The following is a 22,932-nucleotide window of genomic DNA, read 5'->3' on the forward strand; positions in this document are numbered from 1 at the left end:
ACCATGATCCAGTGCAGAAGTTACCTGATGTCAGAGTACTCAGAGGAGAGGCTACAGCCATTTCCCAGACTCCCACCAATGACTGGCTGCATGATGCTGTGTTGCTGCATTTGCCTGATGCTTATGGATGTTTAAAAAAAATATAAAAAATACAAAATTATGCCTGAAGCACTGTCCAAATCTGCTGCATCACACACATCTGCAGTGACCCAGGGACAAGAAGAGTGCCTTAAATCAGTACAAAAAACCACCCACCAACATAGTCAGTTAAATATTATTCACTTTATTATATCACCTAGAAGGTACTTTGAGTGAAATATATTACAATATGAATCTATTACAGACCATCTCAAAAATACGCATTGTAGAAGTGTCAGGCCTAAGAACAGTACAAGACTATCAGAAATAAACCCTTCTGTCACATTATCAGCAACAAAACATCTTTCCTGGGCTGTGAAGATCTTCTGGCTTCTGTGGTACTCCAATTGACAGCAGACAGGTATTTTTGACAAAAACCCAACACAGTTGATACTCTTACTCTGAAACCGGCATTACCATTGCTAAGAGAAAACAGATAAGGTTTCCCTCATCAACATAAATTGTTGACTCCACCAGCCTCAGAAGCCAAGTGAACACATGTGACTATGTGGGCTACAAAAAGCTGAAGCACAACCATGCCAACTAAACATGCACAGAAGGAACTCAGCACATAACACGAAAGATCAGCTCTGCCCAGTCCCCCAGCAGCAAACCAGATTGCAGGGAGGCTAAAATTTCACTTCTGGTATTTTCTTCTTAATTCCATTACGTGCACGAACCAGTCCCTCACTGTGCAAAATAATTACCCAGAATATATGTCTGGGTCATTTCCTCAACTCAGTTGAAGACTGTCTTTTGTGAATAATAAAAGTGTATTTTAGTGCTTGGTCTGTGTCAAGAGGCTACAAAAAGAAGCTAAAAACAGCAGACAACTTTAAAACACTTTCTTGCTGTTCTACTCACAGAGGTTCATGACACTAATTCCAATCCTTTTTCAAGCTTAATGAGTAGGAAGCACTCTTAAACAATTGCCACTGCACATCAAAAAATGAACTTACAACTTCTTGAATTTAATTTTCACTTCCAAGCCTATAGCTCATGAGGAAAGAAAGCTCAAAGGCTGCTATGTAAAAGCACTTTATATTCAAAATTACATGCCTTCAACTGCCTAAAACGTACCAAGATGTTTTCAGTATTTAAAAAGCAAAATTTACATATATTTGCCAAGAATTAAAAGAAGAATAAAATTTAGCATCAAGCAGTTAATTTTAGAAGGGAACATTTACAATACACTGATACTGCTTTAGGTCACTTGGCAGTCTGTAGCCTCGTGAAGTGTATTCCAAGGCTAAACTTAAGAAAAATTTTACAAACAAATTGCCTGGTAATAAAATATATTATATTTACCTGCAAGATTTTTGGGTTCAAAGGAAATTCTGACCACAGTACTAATGAATGCATTTGTTTCTGCACTGTGATAAAACAAACCAACTTAACAGATGTTTCTTAAATCTTGTACAAAAAGGGGTCAGTTTTTTGGGGAGGGTGTGGGCTGTTGAGAAAAAGACACCTTTGCCTTTCAAAAGTGGCAAGGTATTTTAATCCAGGCATTTCAGCTCCTCATTAGCATGCACTCCCCCTGTGGTCCCAACCTTGTCCCGTCTCTGAGGCTTCCATTCTCCCTCTTCACCACCCCCACAAGCTGGGCTGCTCCCACGACTTTTTTGGCTCTCGAGGAGCTGGACAAAGGGTGGATGAGGGGTTAAAAGTAATCCATCCTAGTAATGTGAGGTGAGAGAGAGACAGAGAGAACTGAACCAAACCAGCTCTCAGATCCAATCCACCACACAGGCCCTCCCTCACTCCAGTCTGTATGGGAAAACAAGGTTTGTTATGTAACACTTGGTTAAGGGGAAGCTGCCGTGAACACACCAACAATCATGCAAAACAAGGACTTCATATGAATATACCTGTCTATCCACCCACAACAGAAAATTACTTTTCCACTTCCCTGTCTGATTTAAATAGGCCACTATTAAATGCATGATCTTGAAAGAAAATTACTTATTAGTCTGTGCTCCTAAAATAAGCATAGGTCCTCTGTGGAGTGTAAATAAATGCACAAACACCACTTAGAAGAAAATATTTTCAAATGTCAAGCTTTACAGGGGCAATATTTACAAAATAATACGTGACTGCCCTTTTCAAAATGTAAATAAAGTTTTCTTTTCAGATAAGAGTTTTGAAATACAGTTGGCACGGAACCAAGGGGTTTTTTTGTGAGTTAAAGGAAACTGATAAAGACACAAAATAGTTTGTATAATTGTAAAGCAGTGGTATGACATCTTTTAACTACCACTTGAATAAATTTTAAAAAACATCAAGTATACAAAAAAAAATTTCTATTCACTTCTAAAGTGCATGGTTTTGTAGAAGACTTTTGAAATTGAAGCTTAAGTAATCAGCAGAGAATATTAATCGGGAAAGGGTAACTATCAAGAGCAGAGACATGATTTCCTGCAGTCAGTCTCGTTTCTCTGTTGTACTTGAAAAATAAATGCATCCAGCAAATACCATAGGTGATAAAAGCTCCGTGCACTAAAGTACGGGCACAATAGTAAGGACACTTCATTGCTTTTACTACTTCTAGCTTAGTGCTACCTTTGCTACCAATACGTGAAGAAAAGGAAAGACACTGATCATGTTATCAAGGATCACTTTATCAATGTACTACTGTGTCAAAAACAATTCCTCACTATAACACTACAGAAAAAAATCGCTACAAACTAATTCTTATCAAAACTTTGAGTCTAATGGAGACTCACTAGGCAAAAACAAGTATTTCCTTGATAGTTCATGGAACCAACCTCTGCCTTCAGCCCTAGTATATTTTTTCCAAGGCTACTCTTGTCCACATCACCCTTTGTTTGCCAAGCCAGTCCATCACTTCCCCATTTGTCTGTGGGTTGCCATCTCTGTCCCTTGTTATTCCTAGTTTAAAGCTCTCCTCACCAGCTTGGCCAGCCTGTTGGCAAAGATGCTTTTGCCTGACTTGGTCAGTGAGATTCAGTCTCTTCTGAGCAGTCCTTGCCCCTCATAGAGGGTCTCCATGGTTGTAAAAGCCAAATGCCTGTTGTCAAAATCAGCTGTGCAACCAGTTGTTGACCTCCAGGATCCCTTTCCTTCTTTTCAAGCCCTAAAACCTCACTGGGAAGATCAGGAAGAAAACCTTGGGCTTCTGTGCCCTTGTTCCACAACACCATGGGCCTAAATCTTTCTCCTAAAAGAGAAAGTACATGAGAAAGCACACACAGAAATGTAGTCGTACCTTATGTAATTTCCATACCTCACCAAAGACATTGCAAGACTCTTACAAGCATTAGTCACCTTTGTAAGTCTTTTTTATAGATCATTTCAGGAGATAGGCCTTGCCCATGAACTCTCAGCAACTCCAGTTCTCACGCAAGTCAACCAGCAGGAAGAAACAGAACACTAAATGCTAAATTTTGACATTAAAATCATCCGGCAGGAAGAACTGCCTCTTCAGAAAGCCACAGTACTATCCCAGGGCTTTGTTCACCTTATGTCCAACTATGGACCCAAATCTGGCTGACCTTTCTTTCAGCAGGCCACTGTAAGCCTTCCAGGTATAAACCAACTGGTAGACAGTTGACCATGGTACATAGATAAAATTACTTACTAGAACACAGAGAAATATCCTAGAGACAAAGAATAAACACCAAAATGTATACAATACTTATCTGAATATTTTTAAGAAAACAATTTCAGAGCACCTATTATAATCAATTTAAAATTTTGCCTGAGACACTTGAAGAGAAGCACAATGAGGATCCCTTTCTCACTTTTCCTAGTTACCTTAACAACCACAAAATGCAAAAATCTAAAGAGAAGACTAACGGATTTCAGAAATATTCTAGCTGTCAATCATTTTCAAGAAACTGTCTAAACTGAACCAGAAAGAGTGGCATAAAATATACAATAAATAACACAAAACAATGTACCTAATTAACACTAAAGCAATACAACGCAAGTTAGGAGATGTCAAAAAATCTAACAAAAAATAATCTACTCCAACAACAAGGAAAAATTTCCACAGCAATGTCTCCAGCACAAATTGAAACTGCTCCCATTCACTGCTTGCTTTGACTTCTGCATCCATTATCAGGAATAGAGGAGCAGACCCCTATCAGCATCATCAGTTCCCTTTTGCAACATTCATATGAGCTAAACAAGATCATGTCTCTTCAAGATTATTTTCAGAGATCAGGCAATTTGAAAATCACTAGCAAGTCAGTTCTTCTTCAGACATCATAGGCACTCCAAGCCTTCAGCAAATACCCAGTCAGTACCCACACAGATCACTCGTAGTGCAAAAAACACTGGTAAGACAGGAAGACTAATTTTACATTAAAAAAATCTGTATTTTCTTCTTTGACAGCTTCTTCAGAAGCGAACAATATAACACTGCTAATGGTGAGAACTGCATTAAAGCCTGCTCAGTTTTTCACAAAGGTGAATGCCTTCAAAGCAAAATTTGTCAGTCACCTCTGCATATATGGCATTATGCCAATAGCTTGTATAAAAACAAATACCTCCTCCCATGAGTTAGTTTGCTCCTTATTCCATTAGTTTGTTTTCTGCATTGGATTTGCATGGCCAGGTTTTGGAAGCAGGTGGGTTATAGGGGTGGCTTCTGTGAGAAGCTGTTAGAACCTTCCCTTATATCCGATAGAACCAATAACAGATAGGTCCAAGATGGACCCGCCTCTCATCAAAGCCAAGCCCATCAGGCGTAGTGATAGTGCCTCTGGGGTAATGTAGTTAATAAGAGGAGAAAAACAAACCTGCAGCAGGAGGGAGAAATTAAATATGTGAGAAAAACAACTCTGCAGACACCAAGATAAAGGACGTGCTCCAGGTGCCAGAGCAGAGGCTCCCCTGCAGCCCATGGTGAGGCAGCTGTCTCCCTGCAGCACACAGAGGACCTCATGCCAGAGCAGGTGGATGCCCGAAGAAGGCTGTGACCCCATGGGAAGCTCATGGTGGAGCAAGCTCCTGGAGGGACCTATGGCCCACAGAGAGATGAGCCCAGGCTGGAGCAGTTTTGCTGTCAGGACTTATGGCCTCTTGGGGGTCCCATGCTGAAGGAGACTGTTCCTGAAGGACTGCACTGCACCCTGTGGAAATTGACCCATGCTTGGAGCACTGACCCATGCTCTCCAATGAGAGAGACTCTATGCTGAAGCATGGGAAGATTGTGAGGAGTCCTTCACTGAGGAGGAAGGATCTGAGAGACACGGCATGATGAACGAACCACAACCCCTGTTCCCTGTCCCTGTGCAGGAGTGAAGGGAGGGAAGTTAAGGGCAGGAAGAAGGGATGGGTTGAGGGGAAGTGTTTTAAGATTTAATTTTTATTTCTCATTATCCTACTTTGAATTGATTGGTAACCATTTAAATTAGCTTTTTCCAAGTTCGAGTCTGTTTTGCCCGTGAGAGTAATCAGTGAGGGATCTCTCCCTGTCCTTATCTTGACCCAACAGCCTTTTGTCATGTTTTCTCTTCCCTGTCCATTTGAGGAGGGGAGTGATAGAGCAGCTTTGGTGGGTACTGGGCATCTAGCCAGGGACAACCCACGGCATTTTCTGAAAACAAACAAGAGAACAATGCTTCCCTCCACACTGTAAGCCAACAAAGAGGCACCCTCACAAAATCCACTGTACAGAGCTACAATTGCACCAACATGATTAGAAGAAAAAGGTACCATTGTAACACATGTATAAAGTTGCATACCGAACTACTAACCTATGTATTCAACAGATGAACTTTCCCATCTCAGAAGGGAATAACAAAGTCTCAGAGGAAAAATATTTTGGGGAAAAAAAAAAAAAAGAAAAACAACACAACAAAACCAATTGTTTACTCAAACAAGACCAGAGAGATGACATTTTAATTGTTTATTTTCAGGCAACTGTTCAGTCTATGTTTAGAATGTCTAAATTAGCATTCAAATAGTAGTGGCCACTGTGAGGGGGAAAACAACAAGAACAACAACATATCCTGAAGAGCTGCCAATGCTAATAAATGGCAGAGTTCAATTTCATTAATTGCCCCACAACTGGCACATGAAAGTCCTCTAAAGCAAGAAGTAAGCTGCAAGAAAACAGAGGATGCATTGTTTCAACCAGCAGCAATAATAGCAGAATATTTATGCAGTTGTGAGATACCTGGACTTTAGTTAGCACCTATTTTAAACTTGATCAGAGTATCTGATCATAGTTGGACTTCCAGACATTTTAAGGCTTGTCACTCAGCCTGACCTCATCGAGTTCTGCCTGCCCGGCCACCATCTGGTTTGCTATACCAGTTCCACCAACACCTCCAGATTTTGGTGCCTTCCTCTGGAGCACATTTACACTCTAATGCAGCCCAGAATGTATTTCATACATGCAGTCTGTTTAATATTTTTCCAAATTTCCATGAAACAATGTGGCTAAAATTTTTCCTATATATCAATTATTTTTCCTATATATCAATTACTTAACACATTCCTAACTTTCAGAAATAGTCATCTTGAGTTAATGATTGCTGCTTACCACACTAAGCCAGCGGTAACACATACCCTGAGAGCCCAAGGAAATTACTCATTCAGATATCACACTCAGTGCTTCTTCAGTCCCAGGTGATGCATGATTCATCAACAAATACACATTACTTACTACTCACCTGGAAATAGGGGAGGCTTTCCTGTAAAACTAATTGCTTCCACTTATGTACATCATAAAAAAAAGACTGTGCTCAGAAAACATTTATCCAAAGTGGATTTAAATGGTTTTTAAGTGTTTTTAAATTATAAGATACATGCTCCATAATATAGATGGGTTCATAAGGCTGTTTTCATACTTTTTGAGAAGAATGAACAGCTAATCTAATTACTGAATAAGAAAGATACCAAGTGCACTATATACAATCCTGTTCTTCAGGAGTACTTTTGGTTTCGTTGAAGGGACAGTATTGCTTTAAACAGTTGTAGCTTCAATTTTCCAAACATATAAAGTCAGACAAAGAAACTAAACCTGAGAAAGATCAAGCAATATAAATTCACAATCGACTATGAAAATAAACATCCATCTTCTCTAATACCAATGAAAATAAGTATCAGAAGTGATGACAGTGAAAGACTCATGTGCATGTATGGACAGGAGAAATGGTTAAGACCAGAAATACAGCCTGTGAGCAGCCAGCTTATCACTCAGTGAGCCAAAAAGCAAATAGAAACTGACATTTAAAAAGGAAATTCACTTTACCAGAGCTTGATTCATTAATGTGGTTCTAGTAAAAACCCTGCACAGCTTCAGGAAAAATGTCATGTTGAAATTCAAGTGTCTGTGTTAAAAAAAAAAAAAAAAAGAAAGAAAGAAAGAAAGAAAGAAAGAAAAGCATTTAAATAAGTACTACTTTGCACTACCTATAGTCATCATCTGTGCAAGCCTCAGGCTCTGGGAGGGGGCATGAAACTACCAGAAAACATTTCTATTCACTGCCAAAGGTCTATCTCAAACTCCAGGTAGTAACAATTGTTCTCTTCTTCAACTTCCTTTTTTTCCTCTAGTGCCTAATTTTTAGATCTTTCCTCTTTTATACCTATTTAATTAGAGAAAAAAACCCCAACCAAAACAGTAAACAAACAGTAACCCAACCAAACAAAACCCTCACCATTAGCTCAGCCCATCAGCATTGCCTTTTTTCTGTGACCGCTCAACACTAAGTCTGTAATTTACAATGTACAGGCTGGTATCAATCTGTCAAGACTTTTTAAATCTGTGACCATTGTCCATCTCTATATAAAGGTTTCAAGCAAGTAAGGACCATCATCCAACTAGAAAGTGCACGCCTCTATCTTTTATGTGGATTTGTCTTGAAAGAAAAAAGGCCTCCGTATTTTTTTGTCAATTATCCTGAAGTGCAATACTTCATTATAGTATAAAAGACTGTCAAAGGTAGGGTACACTCTGTACTCAACAGAAACCTCTGTGTTAACACTGAAGGAGTGATAATGCATTGGTAAATTGAGAAACATTTTTAAGACACAGCATTTCAAATGCTTGTCTGTTTTTCTCTTTTTTATTAAAAGCAGATGACATAACAGTTTTAACTGTAATTGTTCTCCATGGATAGAAGGTGTGTGGGAACAGACTGCTTGGATTTACCAAAGCAAATGGCACCTGACCAACCTGATTGCCTCCCGTGATGAAATGACTGGTTCTGTGGAGGAGGGGAAAATCCTAACATCATATCCCTGACTTTAGTGTGGCCATGACGCAGCCTCCCACAGTCTGCCACTCTACCCTTATATTCAAACCGAGAAGATAAGGTTTGGGTAGGTGGAATACAAGGGGTAGATAACTGGTTGCATCACCACACTCAGAAGATTGTAATCAACAGCACAGCACCCTCCTGGCAGTCAGTCAGCACCTACATCCCTCAGGGATCAACTCTAAGGCCAATATTGTTTAGTGTCTTTATTAAAAGTCCCAGGTAATAACAAACTGCTAATATGATGCTATTCACATGACAGTGGCAATGTTGGTTACTGCAGAGCCCAGGTAAATAACATAAGATCAACTACCAGCTATAATGCATTTCTCAGTGATAAACAAATAACATACTTGGATTCAGCTGAAACAACATCATAAAACCTGAAGAAACTAATGACTATATATGCCCAATAGATACTTATGCCACTTTTATACAAGCACTGTGGAAGTTAGTTCATTACAAAAATTTATTTTTGCACATTTTTCATGTACTCTGACATAATAATTAATACAGGAACCATACTGAAATTAAGTTCTCCATAATCCACAGTGAACAAATCATACAGCCCAATAATCTCATGTTACCTTCCCACTGCAATAATTATTTATATACATGCACAGTCCTCCCTATCTTCCAAGTACTTGCTGAAAAGAAAGTAGCTCTGTGATAGATAAATGAGTTAAAAGATCTAGGACTTCATGAAAGTTCAAAAACTCATCTTTATCAGCATATAAAGGTCTCCAGCTCAAAGCCCCACTGTAAATTATACTAAGTGTGATTTAAAGGAAAGGTTGATCACTTAAGTAGAATCTTCTTCAACACAAAAGCTCCTTTTCAAGGATAGACACATGACCTTTCCCAAGTAACATTCCCTGAAAAAAGAAAATCTATAGAAAAATCAAGTCCTCTGATAAACTGCGCAAAATTAGAAGTAAACACAGTTAACAGAAGATGCATAGCTCAAGGCAAACTTCTCCTTGTATTATCAACACCGAATCAATTCCCAAGTCACAACGGTCGTTTTGTTTGTTTGCCACCCAACCTTCCCCTCCCGAATGAAGATACACATGCAAAACACACCATTTACATGCGGCAACCTTTTTAGTTATAGGTGGATACACATATAAATACAAATACACATACAAATATTACACAAAAATACACATACTGATATTAAAACTAGGGCCCCCAGAGCCCTGAACTGGAAGACCATGACTGCAAGAATAATAAACTTCCAGACAACCCTGAACCTCTGGGGGATCTTCCGCTTCAGCTGGATCCCATTAAGTCTATGGTGCCTGATGAGATTCATTCCAGGGTACTCGAGGGGCTGGCTGATGTCATCATGAGACCTCTCTCAATGATTTTTCAACTGTCTTGGGAATCTAGAAAGGTCCTAGTTGACTGGAAGCTGGCAAATGAAGCAGGCACTAATTTCTTATCTGCAGTGACCAGTGACGGGACATGAGGGAATGGCATTAAGCTGTGTCAGGGGAGGGTTAGTTTAGATATCAGGAAAAGGGTGGTTGGGCACTGGAATAGGGTCTGCAGGGAAGTGGACAGAGCACCGAGCCTCACAGAGTTCAAGAAACGTTTGGATGATACTCTCAGGCATGTGGTCTGATATTCTTGGGGTTGTCCTATGCAGGGCCAGGAGCTAGACCCAGTGGTTCCCTTCCAGTTCAGAATATTTTGTGGTTCTATGAAATATATCAGGGTCCTTAACTATGGTGTGGTATGAAAAGGATTAAGCAGAAGGGCAAAAACTGGTTTGATCTCCTGTCCACAAGGCCAGGCTGCAGGGAGACTACAACTCCTCAAACTACACTATTGTTGTTTTTCCCAAGGTTTTGCTCACACACTGCCCACAGCAAACCCCATTACATTAATGTGCAAAATCTATGTTAATGCACTACTTGGCTGGCAATTTTAAGTGCACAGACGTCACACACAGAAGACTGCATTTCCCTCAGCAACTGTTACTTAGTAACCCTCTGCACACAAATAGAATTTTACATCACTGCATATGTGTTGTGAAGGCTAAAATCCATGCCTCAATTCTATAGGCAAGCAGGAATTAAAGGAGTCATGCAGGCAACTGTAAAACAAACTTGCACTATGTTCAGTTGCTTCTCTAGGCAGAGAATTGAACTGGAAAGAGAAAACCTGTGCATAGACAAGGAGCTTTATCCACTGCTATTCTCTTGCTGGGAATTTCATCATAAAAAATGAGCAGCTGTAACATAAGTTAGACCTCAGACAGATTTTTCTGGTGTTATTCATATGCTGTACAGTGGAGACTTCAGAGATAAGCAAAACAGACCTTGCAAAGCTCTTCACCTTCTCCCCTAGAGGTAGTATAATCCATTGACTACATAACTACTGTGTAGAATTGGTACTGCCAGAGCCACAGTCAAAACAATACTAAAAAAAGCTGTGCAAAACAGATCCAGGACTGAAGAAAACAGGTGGACCATGATAGATTTAAAAAAAAAAAAAAAATCTTAAAATAAATGCAGATTAGAATCCATCAAATCTAAACACAAAAACTTAAATAGCTGTATTGTATTAACATATATTTGCTCCTTCCCGTATACAGGCTGTTTGGGAATTAACTGACAGTCTACCTTGAATACCTATCAGCATGGGACTCCATAATCACTTTAAACCAAGACACTGCCTTTTTAGCACAGAACAAAATAGGTAGCCTGCTGGAAATACCTAGAAATCTTTTTAATTCAATTCCCTACACTGCCAATAATATCTTATCATTAATCTGCTTCGTCCCATCCTTTGCCTCTAGCACCCCACAGTTTTATCTTGTAAAATTATTTATTGTTATAAAAGTGGATTATCTTGACACAAAAGCAACTGATTGAGTTACATATATTGCATTTCACCAACCAATATATTCATATGAAGGAGTTACACATAAACTATATTTGCAGTTATTAAACCAAGTGAATAAGCACACTGATAAGCAAACACACTTCATTTGCAATTCTATTAGCAAGTTTACAACCCCTACAGTCTAGCACACCTCCTTTTGTGCAGCATTCAAATAATCATTTCCTATTTCTTCCTAACTATGAAAAATAGTTATACTAAAGTAGGATTTTGAAATCTCTGGCAAACCAAAACATTCTTCCCCTCTGAATTCCTTCCCTCAGATGTTGTCCTGTAATAGGTAACTCAACAGATACAAAAGTTCTCCTTGCAAAATCCCAGAGAATCAATTCTTCGAAACATGAGTTCCTACTTAAAGCTTTTTTTCCTGTCACAACCATACCTTAATACTAACAACACTGTAAAAAGTAGGATGTCCCAACTTGGAGCAGAAATCTTTAGTCCAGTTAAACATCAGACATTCTTTTCTTTTAAGAAAACAACATTCAGATAGGAACCATTTCAAGCTTTGAAACTAACCACAATAAATCACGACCAAAAGTCCAGATGCTTATAGCTGTCCCTGAAGTCCTCATTTTCTTAAAGCCACAAGACTCAATTTGGCAGCACAGCAGCAGAACTGAGAACTGAGCAGGAGACTTAGCCAAGTCTTACTCAGTGATTGGGATAATTAGCTGGCCGTCTGGCTCTCTGCAGGAAGAAGACAGCTCTGCACCTGCTTCACCAGCCCATGGTTTGCAGCCTAATTGGTTAGAGCAAGCCCACCAGGGCAAAAACCAGAACAACTTGGCAACTGCTGAGACCAGAGCTCAGAATCTGGGATCAAAACCAAGGGCCCCTGCTCCTATGCTGTAAAACAAACTTGCACTATGTTCAGTAGTTCAATATGAGCCATCTCCCTCATGGGCTACATGTAAAACATGTTCAGAGGGACCTCTGTTCCTTACATATAGTACCAGGAGACAGAATCAGGAGTGATCCAAGACATGCAATTTAGTTCATACAAAGTCTATGTGTCAAGCCCCATAAGCTTCAAAAAGGCCTCAAACCTTTTATTCTCCCATAATCAGGGGACTCAACAGCTGCAATACAGTGTTATTACAGTATTAACTGCATTATGCTCTGGTATTATAAACTCTGCAAAATCCCAAAGTAGAATCTGACACCAGAAAGATCTCAGCATCATTGTCAAAGGTACATATAGGACTTGTTTCACTGGTTGTTTGTGGACTTGGAGTTAAAGGTCACTAGCTAGGACACCCACACAGTCTGTTGAGAGGGGGTCGGAAACCAGAGCTCCCCATCCCACCTGAATACATCCATTGACAGGGATCTTTCGACCTTCTCCCATCCAACCTCCATAAAAATTTCATTTTTAGATGGTTTTATCAATCCCTGTAAGACCTATATAGCATAGCATAATATAATAAGAAGAATAAAATAATAAACAATAGACAAGATGCCAGTGAAAAGGATAAGGAAGCAACAGACAGAAGAAGTATACTGAAAAAATTTCAGAATGGAGTAAGTCCCCTCTCACCCTGAAAGGACTGCAGGAAACTAGAACACAAGATATTGAGGACAAAACAAGAGGAAAAAGTGTCAGAATTTTTTTTTTTTAAATATTGAATTGTAGAATCAAAATATCAACATTAAAATTAATTGGTCGAGTAAATGAATCCAGAATTCTAAGGTTTAATGTTGAAATCCACATTGTCAGAACATGCTTCATTTAAGCCAATCTGAATGTAGTGGATTACAGTGGTTCTGATCCATCTCAAATAAAATATATAACATAAGTTTTCTCCAATCACAGATTTGATTCTGAAAGAAACTGAAGATTAGCACCACTCTTTCTATCAGCAGTATAGTATATGTATAGTGCAGCACATGACATGGTATTTCTTTCAGCAGAAAAAAACCAAGTTTTAGTCTTCATTATGTACAGCCTTGACCTAGAATCTCATGTGACTGAGCTTCAGAAGTTAACATCAATTGTCCCAAACAGACTGAGTTTTCTGTGTAGCAGCGTACCAGACAAAACAGTTGTTACTTTAGGCAGTGGTTCTCACCTACTGCAAACTCTGAAGCCTCTCCTAGAACACAAAGATATATTTATCTATACTAGTAGTATACATTTGTTAAATATATTACAGATATTTAATTTTAAATCAAGAAATAGGTATTGAAATATCTTTAATATATTTTATGATACATAAACATTTCTCACTGAGAGCCACGGACTTGAGATTCTGAGTCTCACATTCAGCAATCTTTCATCTGCCAAGTCGCAAAAAAACAGGATCGTCTGGAATTTCAGACATGAGTTTAAAAAAAATAAAAAAAATGTACTGATTATTCAGGTTTTATCACTGTGCACCATAAGGAAAGTTTTATCTACAGTAGAAAGCTCTGGCTCAGTGTTAAGAAAACATTTAACGTGTAGTTCACAGAGAACACCAGAATGGATAGTCAGACTCCCCAGGGTGGAGGCTACTGATGTTGCCTTTTGAAATTAATATAGAGAGTATTTTTGCCGACATCCATGGATATAAGCAGAGTATATATGAATATACCCTTTTGCTTATATATAAATATTTTTAAATATACACCTGCACTTTTTTCTGTATGGACGTGTGCATACTTATATATATGTGTGTGCACAAAAGGAACAGAAGTGAGATTTAAAGTTTTTGCACACAGTTGACAAATTTTAGCCACGTTTCCCCAAAAGAACTGCATAGCAATTCTCCCATTTTCTGCATAAAACCAATTTTTCAAAAAGTACAAGGTACAAACGCAAAAATCCAACACAGCTTTATGACAAAGGAGTATGTAAGTGGCGATGACGGTCATAAAAATAACAGAAGACAGTTTTGATTTTTAGCTTTCAAATATTGACATGGCACACTGGATTGCCTTGTAAAGCAATGTACTGTGGTAGGCTCGGAGAGCTGCAGAAAGTCATATGCCAACATGAAGAGAGAGAGCTGGCTCGAAGAGAAAATAATTTTTCTAGTGGATATGCATTGTCAGAGAAGTGAAGTGCAAATTTTCTGTTTTCTTCCACGGTGTTCACACCTTCCTGATCAGACTGCCTGTTAGCTGGCCATCTCTTCACTGTTTCTGAGAATGCAACAGCACTGTTAGCAACTAAGTACTATTTGTAATGCCTCAGAAAAATCAAAGCAATGTATTTTGACTGCATCAGAGGTGCTGGCAGAAAGCAGCATGCAGAAGGAAACTGGGCATAAAACATAGAGGGAAGATAAAGTAGAAGGAGCTAGACGTGCAAGTCAGTTATGACCACAAAACCAAAACAAAAAACCCCACATCACTCAGACTTCAACATCACTGTCTTGAATTGTTTTGAATCAAAACACCTCCAGTATACTGGGATTTCCATAACTCATCTGAAAACCTCAGCACCACCAAACAGTGAATCCATTCCTGAAGCCTTTACACAGAACAAGAACAACTGAGGACCCCAAAATGGTGACTACTGTTTTGATAATAAGTGTCTTGTTTGAAGATAGATCTTATGGGTGGTAGACTTGTTAAGATTTCTGGTTCTTGATTTTTTTGATGGTTTTTGAGCTGCCTAACAATCATGAGGAAGCTGAGTGCCCTCATGCCTCCCTAAATCAGCTTTCAGTTCTAGCTAAGTCCAGCCTCATAAGCCTGAACACTCACTCACTGGTTGCTGCAGAGAAAGATCAGATTATTTTTAAGAGTGAATCTTATCTCACCAATCAAGAATAAACTTATATTATTCTGCTTAAAAGGTTTTCAGTTTCCTTTTAAAAAAAAACCTTATTTTCTGCAGCAAATGCTATCAAAGCATTTCCATCAGCTCAAAGCAAAGGGCCTGAAAAAGTTAAATAAAAATGAAAAACATTCTGTGACATTTCAGCTCAAAGAGCAAAAATGAACTGTAGCCACAGACAAGTTACATTTACTCAGTGTACAAATAGTTGCAGTTACTCAAGAAATTCAGCTTCTGAAGTGCAAAAAGAAGCTGCTGTCAGTGATACTTTGTATGGGAAAGCCCTGTATATTTTTCCTTATGATGTCCATAACACACTTGCTGAAATTTAGAAACAAGAGCAGGATTCAACTCGGCTTAACAATGTGGAACTCCTCTTTTCTCATGACAGAATATTTAGCATTAGATCTGAAAAGAGACTGTTTTGACTTTGTACTGAGGCACAGTGTAAAACCACGTTTTACAACTAGTTACACTACGCTAGCTGCACAGTAATTACACTGTCAGAAGTACAACTGCGTGAAACTGAGAGCTAAAACTAAAGCATGGCTCCAGCACTCTTCCTCACAGCTGCTGCCCAAGAGCATCAAATACAACAGGATTAGCATTAGCATTAGGAGAAAAACATGAGAACAAACTTTAAAATGCACTTTTAATGGGGTTTAATACTTGTGCTAGAGGGCAGCTTTGTCTTACACTGGAGATTCCATTGTGGTTTGGCACTGGGTACCCACAGGTGAAGCTTGGCAATTCCTGTAATAGGGAGAATACATTTCACTGCAAGTGATTTTACATCCATAGCTGCATTCTAAGGTAATACATTGCCACAGAAGTGTTTTTAGGCTCTTCTCAAATATAAGTAAGGTCCAAGCAATAAATGAGAATTTTCAGATCACCCAGTTTTAGAGCAGGTGATACATGTCCTGGCTGACAGCAAGTTGAACATGAGTCAGCAGTGCCCTGGCAGCCAGGTGGACCAACCATGTCCTGGGGGACATCAGGCAAAGCACGTCCTGTTCTGCTCTGCACTGGGGCAGCCTCACCTTGAATATTGTGTGAAGTTTTGGGTGCCCAAAAGTAAGGAAGTTAATAAGCTCTTAGAGAGTGTCCAGAGGAGGGCAATGAAGATGGTGAAGGACTTTGAGGGGAAGTTGTAAGAGGAGCAGCTGAGGTCACTTGGTTTGCTCAGCCCGGAAAAAAGGAGTCTGAGGGGAGACCTCATTGCTGTTACAACTTCCTTGTGAGAGGAAGAGGAAGGGCAAGCACTGATCTCTTCCCTGTGGTGACCAGTGACAGGACCTGATGGAATGGCCTGACATGTCAGGGGAGGTTTAGGTTGGATATTAGGAAAAGTTTCTTCACCCAGAGGGTAGTTGGGCACTGGAACAGGCTCTGCAGTGAAGTGGTCACAGCATCAAGCCTCACAGAGTTCAAGAAGTGTTTGGATGATACTTTCAGGCACATCGTGTGACTCTTAGGGATGGGTCTTGTGCAGGGCTAAGGGTCGGACTTGATGATCCTTGTGGGTCCCTTCCTACTCAACATATTCTGTCATTATGTGAACATGCTGTCTCATGTTGATCCGTGACCACCATAACAGTGAAAGCACAAATGATTATGTGAGGAAGGAAGATACTGCTCCCTTTCAGGATCTCCATGTCACTTACTGCTTCCTCAAGATTGAAAATATGAACAACTTTGCCTTCATTTCTCTGGTGTGAAGATGCTAAGGTACTGAACAACATGTTCTCCGGCTGAAGTATGGGCTGACTCATTGGAAAAGTCATCTCAGCAACTAGAACAGTTCACAGAGAGTTCACGAAGAATTCCCAGTGCATTATACTCCTGTTCTTCCAGAAGTGTAATTGCTAATTTAAGTGGCACTGGCATTAAGCTCATTAAAGAGGACATTTATCTAGTTCTGTATCAAAACTAACAAGGAGGGTGTCATGGAACTATAGGAAACTACCTCAACAACAACATGGTACAGAACCATTAAAAAGCATAGAGTGCACTTCCCTCTTCTAGTCAGTTCTGTAGGCTGAGGATGGGAAAACAAAGCCTAAGACCCTACCTCTTCCCCAGCCAAAACCACAGTGACTGTGCCTCTTCCTTTTACACCCATGCAAGCTCAACCAGCTCAAGACCTAAATCAAGAAACACTAGTACTTAGCCACTGTGTACTCAACAGGAAAACACTCTCTCAACTTATTTTATGAAACCATTGCCTACACATTTACTTATATTTTCACTGAAACACTCGCTGAAATCAAAATGTGAGCTTGTCATATTTTAGATGTCAGAAAGATCAAATACTATGACTGTAACTGACCGTACTAAATTCATCAGCCGAAGAATTTAATGAACAGTCAAGTATTGAAACACATCACTTGGATTTAGACACATGAATTGTTCCTTTTAACTTTGTAGTAGAGCTATTTGCCTAGTGAAACATTAACACAGACTTTCAATACCAAACTGCAAGATGGTCTTAGGGTTAATTTTTGAGGACAGATGTCATAGCTGCTTCACGCTTGGCATTCTCAGAGGTTTCAAACCATAAAGTCATTTCTGTATCGCTGTGATATCATCTCACTAGCTGAAGTATATTAGTGTCTGAAGGCTCCACTCAAGGTCTCCAAGCACTATTAATACAGAATGACACTGCATCAGTCCCAACAAACAATCCAGACAAAGAAATTAAATAGCGAGACAGAGAGAGCACATGAAGACTTGCTCAAGGCCGAAGCTAGGTCAATGGTAGAAACTGAAGAAAAACAGACACCTATCAGATTCAACTGGTAATGCTGGTTGGTCACGAGAATTTCTTCAGTGTGTATGTAACCTTTAAAACTGGCTGGTGAAAATGCTCATCAAATCTGTCACAAAAAACACTGTCACTCTCAACATTTTGAAGTTTTTCTCTCTTTTTCTTTTGCCTTCAGAAACATACTGGCTGAGAGGGAGTGTTTTAATCAAAAACTTCAAATTGCAAAGAACATACCATAGAAGAACCCATGCTTTTTATTGCTTTACAGCAAAAGGTAAAATTGAGAAAACACACAATTACACTAGAGAATAAAAAGAGTTTGCTAGGGGGAAAAAAGTGAAAAGGTTGCATGACTGATTTGTGTATGGCAATAACACTACATAACTGTAATAAAATCAAAAGCCACATTTGTTAGTTTTTTCCTTTCTTGATAATTTATGATGCTTAGCAAGAGGAAGCACCTGGTAAAAACCACACATGGCTTAGGTCTGTAAGTGGTCTCAACCATGAGGTAGGGCATCAGGGCGAAAACCTTTTTGCTTGCAGATCATTGAGCATATATGAAATGATCAAAACAACTACCATCATATGCCAGCCATCTTCAGAATTTCAACTCCCTTTTACAAGGGAGAGACAGAAAAGTTTCTGTCAGTGGTATCAGGACCACTACTGCAGTTTTAAAGTGCAAACTTCTGAACATTAGCAAGACAATGGGAAAAAATGAGGAAAGAAAATAAAATCTCCCCAAAAGCAGTGTAGAAACCATCTGATTTATTGATACATGCTCACCGTAGCAATTTAGCTGGAACTAGTGATGCTGAGTTCTCCTTAAACACTGAGGACCAGCCAGTTTATTAAAATTATCGAATCAACTACCACAAAAGACATTATAGAACCTAGGTACATAACATAGTGCAATTACAGGAAAGATTTTTCATAAGTTTACTACCCAGCAAGACCCAGTCATTATTAACAGATTATTTTTAGTTCATACAAAACATTAAATATTAGACTGAATGCCTTATCACCACTATGTCTGTTTTCAGTTTTGGCCTGCAGTTCCATTTCCCAAGGTTTTTCAGAGCTCAGAGGGTTTGGTTCCTTGGTGCTTATTTACAGCACACCTCAAGTACATCAAAGATGTGAGCTGGTTAGAGGATCCAGTATTTCCAATAATCTAATATGTTCCAGGCCTTTATAAGTTTCTTGAGCAATCCCTTGACATGTCAGGGCCATGGGTTTTGATCTTTCTTTATAGGTCACAAGCTTTGTTTCAGGCTTGCCACAGTACTGTGTGATGATGGAAACCAGGCTCCTTGGACTAGATGCATTTGATAGATGCATTTGATAGCAGAATAAACGGGACAATGCTGGAAACCTTCCTTCCAAACCTCCTTTCCTGAACAATCCATGAAGGGCCAGTTTTGAAAGGTGTCAAGAAGGTTCAAAGATTTTGGGATGGCAATAATGTGCTGTGCAGAATTCTCTGACGGAGACAGTCAAAATGAGGAGTGGCAGAGAACTGCGCTGTTGTAACACAGGCAGCTTTAGTCATTACAGAAGAGATTGTGGCGCTTTGCAGCTTAGTGGTGCCAAACTAACTAAGATCAACTACAGCTCTGAACAAAACCAATAAAACTTCACTGTCTACTTTGTCTACTCCTCTACAGTCAGCTCCCTGAGAACTTAAAGAAACACAGGGCATGAAGGGTAGCCCTTTTTCTTTCTGTTGTTCTTGAATATATTCATGTAAAGTTTAAACCCAAGTATAAACACTAAGAACAAAGTAAACGAATATTTACACATTTGCTAATGCATTAAGCAGATGTAAAGTCTAGAACCTTTCAAAGGAAAAAGAAAAGATGAATTACTGGTTCATCGAATAGCTTTTTGTGTCTTACAAAACTCTAAAAGATGCAGATCCATCAAACACAAGAGAAAGCAATTCAAGAGAAATGAGATGGTGCATGTTATTGCTTTGAGTAAAACATAAGGGTTTTGTAAACACTTTTTCACATTATTTAGGTCAAATAGACCAATTTTTTTTTTAAAGCATTCATTTAATTTCACAGTATCCCATTATTTATTAAATAATCGCTGTAGCTTGGCATATTTATAAATCAAGAGGAGAATAATATTTTGAAAGACGTGTCACAGCATGGGAAGCCATTTTACTGCCTTTTGCAAATTTCCTAATTTGAAAGCATCTTGATATCATCTTAGGTATTTATTGAAATAATTGCTTTTCCGAAATTTACTTCAAATAGCCAAATTTACTAAAAGTAAAGTGAAGCTAGATGTCAACTAAAAAAATCCTGAACCAACTCCATAGTAATGCCTGTATTATAGGACATTTACTGAAAAACCAAGAATTATGATAGCTGCAGCTGGCAACAGTTTCTCTAATGTCACTACACATAAAATAGCTCTGTGGAGAAATGGTCTATCATTTCAGGAACCAGTACTGTGTTTGTAAATTTGACATCAAAAGTTCAAAGATGCTGCCTAAAATTGTGTTGTTTGGTACTAAGAGTTTGAGAAAGGAAGTATAGTAAACAGCCTGAAGTGTGAAAGTAATGAAGTTTAGAAAGACTCTTGGGGAGATGTTTACATCTTTCATTGCAGTTCTATTGCTATGAGTGAGGAGAGGCAGTTCACCATTTCTGCTGTAGTCTTTGTAAGCCTCAGTAATCATCTCTCATACCATACTGGAAGACTGGTGGGGAGACAGTTCTAATTTACAGCTATATTGAACAACAACAAAAAAAGCTACTTCAACTTAAAAAAAGAAAAACGAAAGGGAAAGAAAAAGTCTGACATGTGGTTAATACTACCAGTAAGAAGAACTTTAATGCTGCCTGTAAGAGCTGAATCAAGATTGAACACCTACAGGGAATATATAGTAGCACCTTAACCATCTATTTCCTGACTTTAAATCTGTGGCCTTGAAATTTCTTGTGACATGGCATTATTATGCATAAAGGGAGACTTTGATAAAGCATTGCTAATTTGAAAGTTTAGGGGTTTGAGGTTTTGATTTTTGTCCCTCTAGAAGGATGAGTGAGGGACAGAACACATTACTGTAGTAATAAGTTCCCCCTTCAAAAAACAATTTTGGTAAATTAATATTATTTTGATTGCAGAATCAAGTATTCTCCATGAACTAATTAGGAAAAAGAAGGAATTTTAAAGAATTGCAGCAAACCACTTCCTTGTGGATCTGTCCTACACACCAAGTGCAAGACTCACCTGAATCTTGCTCACCACCACAGTCCTTGCACCTACTGCATAGGCTGCTACAATTTGAAGAATCTTTAGCTTTTTGAAGCCCTGTGTGCCCAACAACTCACCCACCTGCCACTAGATGCATCAAACACATGTGATCCCACAGCGTGAGAGAAGATACAGTGTGTTTTTCTAACTAAATTTTGTCCTCAAGTACCAAAGCAGGGCATATGTATGCACTACAGCCTATCAAGCTGTGTAATCTTACCATATCACACCTGCAGGATCTCACAGTCAGAACTGATCAAATATACTTGGCTAAATACATCTGTTTGGTATATTTGACTTTGCTGCACAACAGTTTTCTAAAGGGCAAGTCTACAAGACCAGTCACCACAGGACAAAAACTTTGGGACTCCTACTATTGTTCGTACTAAAACTTGGGCCACAAAACCACTTTACAAAATACTGCACCAACACAAAACAAAACAAAACCATATGTACATAGGTAGCCAGCTGTCCTCTCTTTCTGCTGTTTTATCCCTATTTCTTCCAGTGTGGTTATGTATTTTCCCAAAGGAGATGGCAAAGAACTAGTAACTGTACAAAATCCAGTTTGTATGCCTTCTAGGGAAAGCTGCTTATCTGCCATAGCAATGCAAAATACCCACATTCCTCCAGAAAAAGCCCAGAACTACCTGTTTACATCATCTGACCAATGCAAAGGGCAATAACTTTATACAGTGTGGGCTTAGACTGTAAACTGTTATTTTTGGTTGAGGATGGGTGGAGGGAAGATAGCAACAGCTAGCAACAAGCAGCATTTATATATATATATATATATACACGAGAAGATGTCCTGTTTTAGGATATGTGTGAAATCTCTTCTGGTACAACATAGAAAAATAAATAAACAAGATGTTATCACAAGGCAAACAGAATACCACATTATTTGCAGAAAACACAACAGTGTCAGCAAAAGCTTAGAAAGCAAATATGAACTTTTAATGAACATTTTGACAGTTCTCATATTTCTTGGGGTAGGGGGGAGATTTTTAAAGCTGCATCTCCTCTGACTGATAATCTTTTCTTTCAGAATCCTCTTATTTTAAGTGTTTCTATATGGTTTCTTTCTTATGGATAAAGCCAATGATTGCTGAAATGGAAAACTGTCAACAAGAAAATAACTTGGCTCACTGACTCTACAATAAAATTCTACAATATCTTGCTTCTAAGAATCACTTCATTCATTTCCACCATGACTGAGGAGCTTATTATCAGCTGTGGATCTGACATGGGAAAACATCACATCTCTCATTAAATCCAGCACAAGAAAACCTGATTTGACCACATCTCATAGAATTTCATCTTTTCATAGGATTTCATCATCTCACAGGATCTCATCATCTTTCAGAAAAGGTGTTCATTTTATAGTGTCAACTACAAAATAGTAATGGTGACAGCGATCCAGTTAACAACTACTGTCCTAAAAGAACCCCATATTTCATAATATGCATATTTCTCAAATAGCCTCATCTCTACAATTTTCTCCACCTACCTTGGATGACTTGTCAGCACTATGTTCTCGTTTTCCTACATGGTTCCCCATGCTGGATTAGCAAAACTTGGAATTCTGTAAAGATAAAACCAAAACAGCATTTTTGAAATCAATATATTTGCACAGAAATACAAATTAATTTTTCATCTGACAAACAACAAAAAAATTGTTCTCATATGACATATCACAGTCAGATCTGTGAAAGATCCTAAGGAAAAAAAAATATGCTTGTCTGGTCTATTTTGCAAATTAAGCAATATCTGAAAAGCTTTCCTTCATCTTCTTAAAAAAAAAAAAAAAAAAAAAAGGTTCATTTTGAGACTTGTAT

The 22,932-nt window shown here is 38.7% G+C and overlaps 1 protein-coding gene across 3 annotated transcripts in view; it reads right to left on the reverse strand.

Moving 5' to 3' along the window:
* The window catches only part of MBP (myelin basic protein), an 85,532-nt gene extending 62,858 nt beyond the window's left edge, over positions 1-22,674 (reverse strand). For 2 of the 3 annotated variants that reach the window (XM_050330006.1, XM_050329991.1), the window contains exon 1: positions 7,367-7,444. In XM_050330006.1, coding sequence (XP_050185963.1) covers positions 7,367-7,429 — 63 coding nt within the window. In that variant the 5' untranslated portion in view covers positions 7,430-7,444. Of the gene's footprint in view, positions 1-7,366; positions 7,445-22,604 lie in introns of those variants that run through there. The other variant, XM_050329996.1, reaches the window with a different exon arrangement.
* Positions 22,675-22,932: the final 258 nt, after the last annotated feature.

This window comes from Myiozetetes cayanensis, unplaced genomic scaffold (genome assembly GCF_022539395.1).
Source record: "Myiozetetes cayanensis isolate MyiCay16 unplaced genomic scaffold, myiCay2020 scf1, whole genome shotgun sequence".
In the NCBI taxonomy this organism is placed as follows: Eukaryota; Metazoa; Chordata; class Aves; order Passeriformes; family Tyrannidae; genus Myiozetetes; species Myiozetetes cayanensis.